This window comes from Pipra filicauda, unplaced genomic scaffold, assembly GCF_003945595.2.
Source record: "Pipra filicauda isolate LSUMZ 115617 unplaced genomic scaffold, ASM394559v2 scaffold1185_size23539_pilon, whole genome shotgun sequence".
Taxonomy (NCBI): Eukaryota; Metazoa; Chordata; class Aves; order Passeriformes; family Pipridae; genus Pipra; species Pipra filicauda.
This window is the reverse complement of record NW_024103635.1, coordinates 1-10470: the sequence shown is the minus strand read 5'-3', so window position 1 is coordinate 10470 and position 10470 is coordinate 1. Positions and strand designations below refer to the sequence as shown.

Sequence of the window (10470 nt, the reverse complement as noted above, 5' to 3'; positions counted from 1 at the left end):
TCAATCTCATTTTGACTTCTTGAGAAGTTGTTTGAACTCACTCTCAGGGACTGAGTCTCATGTAAACAAGGACAAACCCCCCTGAGGGTTATGAAATGCCTGGGGCTGTTGCTGTGCTGCTGAGCTGGGCCAGGCTCCTGGCACACAGGGAGCTCCTGGCAACCAAGAAGAGCTTCAAAGAGACAGCTCTGCCCAGGAACAGCTCCTCTGCACAGCCCAGCAGGGCTGAGGGCACTGCCTGCAGCACCCAGGGGAAGGGAGCCAGGCAGGAAAAGGTTAAAAGGAATCAGGATTGGAAAGACAGTGAGCTGAACCTTCAGTGTTGGAGAGATTTTCACAGCCTCTCTATGGTAAGTCTGTGCATGCAGGACAATGTTGCTTGTGTGCCTGGAGGAATCTGCCAAAGCTGGCACATTCACAGCCTGGAGGATCTTTTAGGAGGACTCCCACAGTTTCTCTGTTGCAGAGGAGCAGGAGGAGCTCCAGGGCAGGGCTTCTCTGTGGCACCATCAGAGGGACAGGGCAGGACGGCTCCTTCCAGGGACAGCTGCAGGGTGTGAAGGGGGGGTGCAGCCAGGGGTGCCCAGGGCTGTCCTGCAGAGCAGGATCCTGCAGCCCAGAGGGCTCTTTGCCAGGGCAGGGGATCTGTCACTGCTGGGGTCACCTCTCACTCTTCCTGGGGAGCTCCCACAGCACTGTGGAGTGAAGCTGTGCGTGGAAGGAGTGACTCTTGGCAGGGCAGGACAGGTTTCTTCTGCTGTTGAGAGGGTGCTGGTTGGGCAAGGGCTGCTCAGAGCTCCAGCTCATAGCCAGGTCATTTTGATGGGACTTTTCATGAGCACCTTCAGGGCCAGACTTTCCTGCTTGAGTCTCTGCTTTCATCAATCTGTGCTTCTACTTTTCTTTCAAATTGATAGGAATGGAATCTCAGCTGGACAGTTAAGAGCAGGGGCTGAGACTTAAACCATTGTGCTGATGTTTCCTGAGACCCTCAGCCAGTGCCCTCACCCTCACCAGCCTCCAGATCCAGCCAGCAGCACCTTCCCACTGTCCCCAGGCTTGGGCTGAGCTCTTCTTTAATCCCTGCACAGCCTGAGCAGCTGCAGGGCTGAGCTGTGCATTCAGGGGCTGAGCTGGGCTCTGGGAGCACTGGCAGGGAAGGACCACGGGGCCCAAGGACCAGCTCCCAGCTGGGACAGCTCCAGGCAGCAGAGACATGGGCAGGGAGGGAGGGAATGCTGAGGGCAGCCCTGCTGCAGGGCAGATGTGGCACCTCCCGGCCCTGCCCTGCAGTGCAGACCCCTTCCCTGAGCAGCACAGCTCTTGTGTCCCCTCCCAGCCAGCACAGCCCTCAGCCCGGGGGCTCTGGGCCCTCAGGCACCTCCTGGGCAGGCAGAGCAGCACGAGGGATGGAGGGCATCCCTGCTGCCCTGGGCCCATTTGCTGCTGAGCAGGGCCTGAGGGGACTGTCCTGCCCTGGGGCTGCCTGGGAGGGGCTGTGCAGGGCTGGGAAGGGAAAGCCTTTCCTCAGGGCCCGGCTGTCTCTCTCCTTGCCTTGCTCAGGTGCCCCTGCTATTGCTGACAGGCTCTCTGGGAATGGCAGGTTGAGCTGCAGAGTCAGGCCCAGCCCCTGGGGCTCCTCCTGTGCAGGGCTGAGCACAGCAAGGAGGTGTCCCAGCTCTCTGTGTCCCAGGGGGCTCTGGGCTCTGGGAGGCTGGGAATGAGCTGACTGTCCCTGACTTTGGGAAAGGGGGAGCCCATTTCTCTGCCGTGGGTCCCTCTGCTCTCCAGGGGAACACAGGAGTGTAACTTTGAGCTGTGTCTCAGAAAGGTGCCAGTGTAGGGCAGCTGGCACAGGACAGAAGGACAGAGCAGCTCCCCTCACTCTGCACTAGGCCTCAGACAATCCTCCTGCCTCACAGACCTCTCTGTTCTCCCGGAGTGCAGCAGAATCTCTCCCTCTGCCTTCTGCTGTCCCCCTGCCTGCACCCTGGCAGTGCTGTAGCTGACAAGCTGCTGTGCCTTAGGAGCAGATTCTTTGTCAAAGTTCACCCCCCAGGACTGGCCCTGCCCTCACTGTTCCCGTGCCCTGACTGGGGGGAGCAGGGCTGACTGCCCAATGTCCTGCAGGCTGAGGTCCTGCTGCTCACAGAGCACTTGGCCAGCAGCAATCAGGGCTCCAGCAACCAGGGGAAGGAAGGACACCTGGACATGGTCAAAGGGGAGGTGTTGAGGAGCAGGGATGGGCCTCTGAGAAAGGGCTTTTCTCAGAGAAGTCTGCCCTGCACAGTCACTGTCCTTTCCTCCTCGAACAGGTCCCCATGTCCAGAGGCAGCAAATGTCCAACAGCAGCTCCCCCACCCAGTTCCTCCTCCTGGCATTCGCAGACAGGCGGGAGCTGCAGCTCCTGCACTTCTGGCTCTTCCTGGCCATCTCCCTGGCTGCCCTCCTGGCCAACGGCCTCATCCTCAGCGCCGTAGCCTGTGACCACCACCTGCACACCCCCATGGGCTTCTTCCTGCTCAACCTCTCCCTCACAGACCTTGGCACCATCTGCACCACTGTCCCTAAAGCCATGCACAATTCCCTCTGGGACACCAGAACCATTTCCTACCACGGATGTGCTGCACAGCTCTTTCTGCTTGTCTTCTTTCTTAGAGCAGAGTTTTCCCTCCTCACCATCATGTGCTACGACCGCTACGTTGCCATCTGCAAACCCCTGCACTACGGGACCCTCCTGGGCAGCAGAGCTTGTGCCCACATGGCAGCAGCTGCCTGGGCTGCTGGGTTTCTCAGTGCTCTGCTTCACACATCCAATACATTTTCCCTGCCCCTGTGCCAGGGCAATGCCCTGGGCCAGTTCTTCTGTGAAATCCCACACATCCTCAAGCTCTCCTGCTCACACTCAGGCTACCTCAGGGAAATTGGGCTTCTCTGGTTTACTATCTCTTTAGCATTTGGTTGTTTTGTTTTCATTGTTTTCTCCTATGTGCAGATCTTCAGGGCTGTGCTGAGGATCCCCTCTCAGCAGGGACGGCACAAAGCCTTTTCCACGTGCCTCCCTCACCTGGCCGTGGTCTCCCTGTTTGTCAGCACTGCCATAATTGCCTACCTGAAGCCCCCCTCCATCTCCTCCCCGTCCCTGGACCTGGTGGTGGCAGTTCTCTATGTGGTGGTGCCTCCATCACTGAACCCCCTCATCTACAGCCTCAGGAACCAGGAGCTCAAGGATGCAGTAGGGAAAATGATGACTACGTGTTTTTTGAGAAGCAATAAACTGCATCTTTTCTTCTGCAGAACACTCATTGTGTAACACATTTCGGGCCCAGCCTGCCTTCCAGAGCTTTTGATAGTGGTGGGGGTGGGGGGCTTTCCTTTTTTTTCCCTCTGTTCATGTCATTAACACTGAAATTTTATTCTTCATCCCATCAAATTCACTCTCTACCTCTTTTTTCACCAACAAAATATACAAATGAGGAGTCATGCTTTGTGTACATTTAAACAAAATAAAAGTTTGTGCAAAAAGGTATTTGTCAAACATCCTCCCTGTCTTAGTTTGTACATGGGGAATCACAATCTCTGAGCATAAGAAAGGACACAAATTCTTTTTTCCAGATTCTTCCTCCAAGACCTCCCCTGAAGCTGGAGGGCATTTCCATGTTTGCAGATGTGGAGGGGAAAAGAGTCCCAGCACTGCCAGGGAGCACCAGCACCGGGTCTGTTCAGAACTACTCTCTTTGCACTCCCACCCTCTCCTTTCCTGTCCGTGCCCAAGCCCTGAGTGCTCTGGCAGCTCAGTCACTGTCCTGCTGTGGGTCAGGCCTGTGAGCACAGGCAGGGACAGGCCCTGGGCACTGCTGGGACAGGGCTGCGCTCCACAACAGCAGTTCCAGCAGCAAAGGGGTTCCCCTCCAGGCACTTCCTGAAGGCTGAGGTCTTTTCCCAACACTGGTATCAAGAAGAAGTCCAAGGATTAGACTCTCAAAAGTCTTGTTGCTTTGCTTGTTTCTCCATGGAGACAGTGCAGGGAGGTCAGGGACCCACTGGGACTGCAGGGACTGAGGGCTGGGTCAGATGTTGTGTGTTGGTGGCCGATGGCCAATGGAGATGACAAATGATCTCCAAGTCACCTGCCTGGGGCTCTGCAGCTTGTGAGGGCTCTGATGGCAGGTGAGGACTTGTCTGTAGGAACTCAGGAAGTGCAGGAGAGCACAGAGGATCTGCAGGGACAGCCCGTCCCATCCAGTCAGCAGGGAATGGAGCCCTGGAGCAGAATCCTGCCCAGGGTGGAGTTACCAGAGATCAAGTACTAAATCTTGCTGTGAAGTGGCAAACAGAGCTCTGCAAGCCCAGGGGACACAGCAGGTACAGGGAAAACTCTTGCAAGTGACTTCTCTTGACCTCAGCGAACTTCCACAGGTGGATCAAGATCAGCCCCCAAAGCCATGTCCCAGCTCTGGAACAAGGCAGGGCCCCTCTGAGCCCCCTCCATGGCCACACAGGAGCGTCTGTGGGAGGTGGTCAGTGGCAGGGAGCACCATCAGCTGGCTCTGCCTCCCAGCTTGTCCAGCACAGCCAAAGGCTCTGAGATGTCTCAGGGTTCCTTTGGTTCCATGAGGCCCTGCAGTGTCACAGTGGCCCCTTGAGTCCATGAGGTTCCTCAGGGTCAGAATGGCCCCTTGGTTCCATGATGGTCCAAAATGTCTCAGGGTTCTTTTTCTTCCATGAGGCCCCACATGTCAAAATGGCCCCTTGGTTCTACCACATTTCAGTGTCCCTGTGTTGCTTTGTTTCCACGGGGCCCTGCAGTGGCACAATGGACGTTTTTTCCCATGAGCTTCCAAAATGTCTCAGGGTTCCTTTGGTTGCATGAGGCCCCACATGTCCCTTGGTTCCATGAGATTCCACAGTTTCCCTCTGTTCTTTTGGATCCATAAGGCCCTGTAGTGTCACAACTGCCCCTTGATTCCATGAAGTTCCACAGTGTGCCTGGGTTCCTTTTGTTCCATGAGGTTCCCCAGTGTCACAATGGCCTCTTGATTTCATGAAATTCCACTGTGGCCCAGGGTTTCTTTGTTTCCAGGAGGTCCTGCAGTGCCACAATGGCCCCCTGATTCCATGGGTTTCTGCAGTGTCACAATGGCCCCTTTATTTCAGGAGGTTGCCCACTGTCCCTGGGTTCCTTTGGCTCCACGGGGCCCTGGAGTGTCACAGTGGCCTCTTGATTCCATGGCTTTCCCCAGGGTCACAATGGCCCCGTAATTCCATGAGGTTCTGCAGGTTAATGGTGGCTCCTTGATTCCATGAGGTTGCACAGCATCATCACACAGCTGAGCCCATCCTGATGAAAGTTCTCAGGAGGTTGGGAGGAACTGGGACAAAAGGGATAAGATAACTGGGGAAGGAAAGAGGGGCTTGGCCAGATAGAGGAAGGATTTTGATGAGGTAAAACCAGATTCAGGGAATGCTGAGGTTGCTGAAACACTGACTGTGCAAACATTCCTTTCTGCACTTTGTAACCTCAAGCCCCAACAGTACCCAAAACTGCTGTCCCTCCCACTGAAAAGGAATCCACTGCTCTAATTCCAAGGCAGAAAAAGCCCAAACCCAGAACTCCAGACTCTTATTCATCCTCTAATGCCCACCCCAATCCCAAATCTGTATTACCAGTATGAAAAGTCAAGCTTTAATCCTGAACCAGCCCAAAACCCTCTTCCCCTAATCATGACCCAGACACTGCCAGCAGAACAACAAACCTCCCAAAGTTTTGCCTAATCCCCACCATGAGCTCTAAACCCCAAACCCTGACCATTCAGCACCCCCACAGCCCCTGGGAGCAGGGCAAGGACCTGGAGGGCCCAGAGCAGGCCCAGGGGGTTGGCAGAGGAATGGGAGGTGACCTGGATCTGCTCAGCTCTGCAGTGACCCCCAGGAGAAGGGCCTGGGCTCTGGCAGGGATGTCCTGTGGCACAGGGGCTCAGGATCCAAGTTCAGAAGGCCAAGTGCACATGGCAACAGCCAGAGCTGGTGCAGAGCCATCAGGGAGGGTCTAGAAATGCTGCTGGGAGGGGGTGGGAAAGCAGGAGGGGTGTGTGCAGCCTGCAAGGCCAGAGCAGCAGCAGGGCCAGGGCAGGACAGCCTGCAGGAGAGATGGCCAAGGGCTCTGGCAGGGCTGCAAGGCCCAAAGGCACCCAGGCCTTTGTCCCCTTGCCTCTGGCAGCTGCCTCTGCCACTCAGGCCACCACAAGCCACTTTCCTGGCAGGTTCTGCCCTTGGGTTCTGCCTCGCCCCTCCCTCAGGAGCCTGGCAGGGGTTGCCCAGTTTTGGGCCTTTGTTGTTCCTCCCCCTCCCATCCCAGTGCCCCCCAAACAGCCCTGAGCCAGCCGGGAGGGACAGGATCTGCTGGGCCAGGGCCTGGGGCTCAGCCCTTGGCCTTTGTGCTCCACAAAACCAAGGCAGGCTTTGCTCAGCATTGCAGGGGCCTGCCCAGAGCCTTTGTCTGCCTGCACTCCTGGCCTCCAAGGAGCTGCTCCAAGGAGTCCCTGGGGAGGCTTTGGCAGTGCCTGCCCTCAGTGGGGCCCAGCAATGCTTCAAGGCACTTGGACTTTGGCTTCTGACTTCTTCAGCAGCTGCTTCAATCTTCTCTCAGTACCTCAGGATCATGGGCTGGGCTGCAAACACACCGTGGGGCTCATTAAATTCCAGAAATCCCTCAGGATCTCTTTGTCTTCCTTTAATTGTCTTCCAGGCTATTTCAAAACAAGTCTTCCAAGTTTGTACTTTTTTTTGTTTTTAATTCAATGATGGATAATTTTGTAGTTCAGAGAAGAGGTGATAGAGGTGTTTTCCAAGTGATCTTGAGGCTGAGTGTCTCCTCAGGAGATCCACACTGACCCTGGATGATCAACCTTGCTCCTCACCCCCCAACCTCACCAGTTCTGACATGGCCCATCTTGGACTGACAGCTGATGCAACTCCAAACACACTGTGGGACCCATTAAAACACTGAAAAGCAAATTATTTTCATTCCTTTAATTATCTTCAAGTCTTCAAGACTTCTAGAGCTAATTGGAGTTGTTTTGTAGTTTAGCTAAGGAGGATGACTTTAAAGTGAAAGTCATGAAAAATATATATGTTTTGATGAAAGGGAATGATTTCCACAGAGCCTTGGGATGCAAGAGGGTCAGGGCACAAAGGAATTGGATCCAAAGATAAGGGGACAAAAGACATTAGTAGCACTTAATTATTGACCAATTGAACAGTTATCAGGTGATCCAATAGCATGTGCTACAATTTTAACAGTGACTGAATTATAGATTAACAATAACAACCTTCACACCACAGTCAATTCACACCCACACCCAGGCAGAGATGTGTGGACACATCAAGAGCTGGGGGTGGAAAGATCCCTCTCTCCCAAATTCTCCTTGTTGTCAGGGAAACACTCCCCCAAATCCCTTTGTGTTTGCCAGCAGACAAGGGTCACAGCTGGAGGAGTGTTTGTGGAGGGGGATCAGAATTGTCCTGGGCATCAGCGAGGGTCTTTGGAGTGTTGGAAACTGGAGGGTTCCCGAGCTGGGAGAGGCTGCCAGAGGTGTCCCACTGAGAGGGAGGTGCTGGGGAGCTGCCAGGGCCTCCCTCAGCCCCGCTGGTTGTGGGCTCCCAAGGGGACTGGCTTTAGTTATCTGCTGAATTTCCATCCTGGTGTCAGGAATGACTGGAGTTTCCAAACTATTTGGGAATTGTATCCAAACTGTTCCATTTGGGCTGCGATTCAGTCAGGGAATGTTCCAAGGTTTTCATGGGATGACTGATTATCCTGTGTTCCCCAGCTGTTCCAGTCTGGATTGTTCCCACCTGTATCATCCAGGAGCACCTGGTCCAGTCCAGGGACACTTCACCACACCCCTGGTCCAGTCCAGGGGCTCTTCATTGCTCAGCTGGTTTGGTCAAGGCTTGTCAGGAGCTCCTGAGATCATCAACCAGGCCTGAGGAGAATGGGGGGAGGATGCACCACCACAGAGGCTTCTAAGAAAGATGGGGACAAACTTTTTGTAGGGACATCCCTGAGCACTGTCCAAGGTGTTTGCAGATGAAAACATTGTGCTCATAGTCTAAGATAGTCACAGTCATATGTTTTACCAAGGCCTGTATTGGCAGAATATGGGGCAATGGATTTAAACTGGAATAGGGGAGCTTTCTATTGGATAATAGGAGGAAATATTTGCCAATGGGTCTGGCAAGAACTGCAACAGGTTCCCAGAGAAGAGGATGTCCCATCCCTGGATTTTTCCAAGGTCAGGATCTTTGAACAGCCTGAATTAGTGAAGATGTCGCTGCCTATGTGCAGGAGTTTGGACCACATGAGCTTTTGTATCCCTTCCAAGACAAATCATTCTGTGATTCTTTGAGTCTACTATCCCAAACTCCTTCTCCAAAGTATGTCCATGTTGAAGACATGAATTACCATGTTTTTGAAAAAGCCATTCTAAGCCCAAAAGGTAACAAATTAATTCCAAGGAAGTTCCAAGGTTTCAAAGGAAGTTCCAAGGTATCTGTATGAAACTTTAAGCAAGTGGGTCATAGGCAGAACCTCTCGGGGTGACCCTTTAGCTGAGGATGGGGGATTTGGCCTCGGGCTCTGAGACTCATGATGGGCAGACAGAAAGGGGATTTGGGGACTGGGCAAGACTTGTCCTGGGATGTCTAGGAAAGAACCAAAGCAAGGGTAGGATCACAATAGTTACTGGAGGAACAAGCATGAGAAAACAGAGAAAAGAGAATGGAAAAGCTGGTCCTGTAAACAGGAGGATGCTCAAGACACGTCCCTGACTGTGCCCTGCAAGTGATCCCCACAACCTGTCCCGTTTTCTTAAGAACTCCATTGCCAAGAAGTTTCTGTGGGGAGGGACCTCTCTGCTCTTGGCACAGATCGTGGCCCAAGTTCCAGCCCCTGCAGCAGGAGCCACAAATAGTCAGGTCTTGTGTTCTTTGGGGGGCCAGACTCTGCCCAGACTGGGGGGTGTGTGTGTGTTGGAAGCACAAAAGAGTGAAGCAAATGCAAAGCTAAACACACAATGTAGCCTGACTTTGTCCCTAAGTGGGGGATGAGAATTGGACCCAACATGTGCAGGGACAGATGGAGGGGTTTGTCCCCCTGGCCCTGCCCAGAAGGGACACCTTTCAGGAAGGGTTGTGGCCTTGGCTGTGCTGAGGGTTGACCCGGGCAATGCAGCTTGGGATTGCAGTGGCACTGTCAGGGCTCTGCAGAGCTACATCACAGCTCCCCTGTGACATCACATCTGCCCTATGGTGTCACATCCATCATATGACATCACACCTCTCCCGTGATATCATATAATCCCTGTGACGACATGTCCTCTTGTGACATCACATTGTCCCTGTGGCATCAAATCTCCCCTATGACATCACACCTCCCTGTGGGAAACGACTGGATGGTAGGCCTTGAATTTGAGCAGTTGCAGCTCTGAAGTTGCAGAGGAATGTAAACAACTCTAAGGAAATATTTACTGCAATGCTGGACAGAACAAACGTAATGCAGCTGAGACCCAATCTGAGTGCATTCTTGGCCCTTGTCACCTCCCCATGACATCACAGCTGCCCTGTGACATCACATCCAGTGACATCCAGCTCCATCCCAAGCTTGGGGGGGGGGTGTGAGACAGGTAGAACCACAAATGCCTGCACAGCCCAGAGCAGTCAGTGTGGGGCTGTGCTTGCTGCTGCAGAGACCCCCAGGGAACAAACCCAGGCAGGAGTTTGGGGGGGGGGGTGTCCCTAAGGAGGACACTTTCCTTATTATTGCTTATTATTTGTAATATCTTATAGATCTATCACACAACACCTAAGGATGGATTCTATAGAATATGTGCCATAGATATTGGGGTTGGGTCTGGCTGAGCTGCAGTTCAGTTCCCCACAGCAGCCCTCCCAGGGCTGGGCTTGGCATTGGCAGCTGGAAGGGGGTTGAAAACACCCCAGTGTTTTGGCCCCTGCTGAGCACAGCACCAACACTGGGACATTCCTTCCTTAGCTGAGGGCAAGAGCCTGGCAGGGGACCCAAGTAGGCCAGCTGAGCCCAACTGAGCCAAGGGACATTGCAGCCCATGGGAGGTCAGCTCAGCTCTAAAAGCTGAGGCAGGGAGCAGGAGGGGGGCATTCATTGTCTGATGGCTGCCTGCTGAGGAACCGTCCCGCGGACCCAAGCCCTGCTCCTCGGGAGTGGCCGACCATGGCTGCTCCTGGGAAGCAGAGAACAAACCCTGCTGTCTTTTGCTTTAAATAAACTGCCTTATCTCAACCCACCAGTTGTTTTTTGTTCCACCTTACTCTCTCCCCTGTCCTGCTGGAAAGTGGAGTGATAGAGTGGCTGGGAGGGCACCTGGTGTCCAGCCAAGGTCAACCCACCACACACCTGAACACTTCCAGAGACTCCACCACCTCCCTGGG

At 53.9% G+C, this 10470-nt stretch overlaps 1 protein-coding gene across 1 annotated transcript; it reads left to right on the top strand.

Annotated features, from left to right (window-relative positions):
- The first annotated feature begins 2332 nt into the window (after window positions 1–2332).
- Window positions 2333–3313, top strand: LOC114003291 (olfactory receptor 14J1-like). The gene has a single exon (XM_027750131.2). It carries the CDS (start codon window positions 2339–2341, stop codon window positions 3311–3313), a length of 975 nt encoding a protein of 324 aa, XP_027605932.2. The 5' UTR covers window positions 2333–2338.
- Window positions 3314–10470: the final 7157 nt, after the last annotated feature.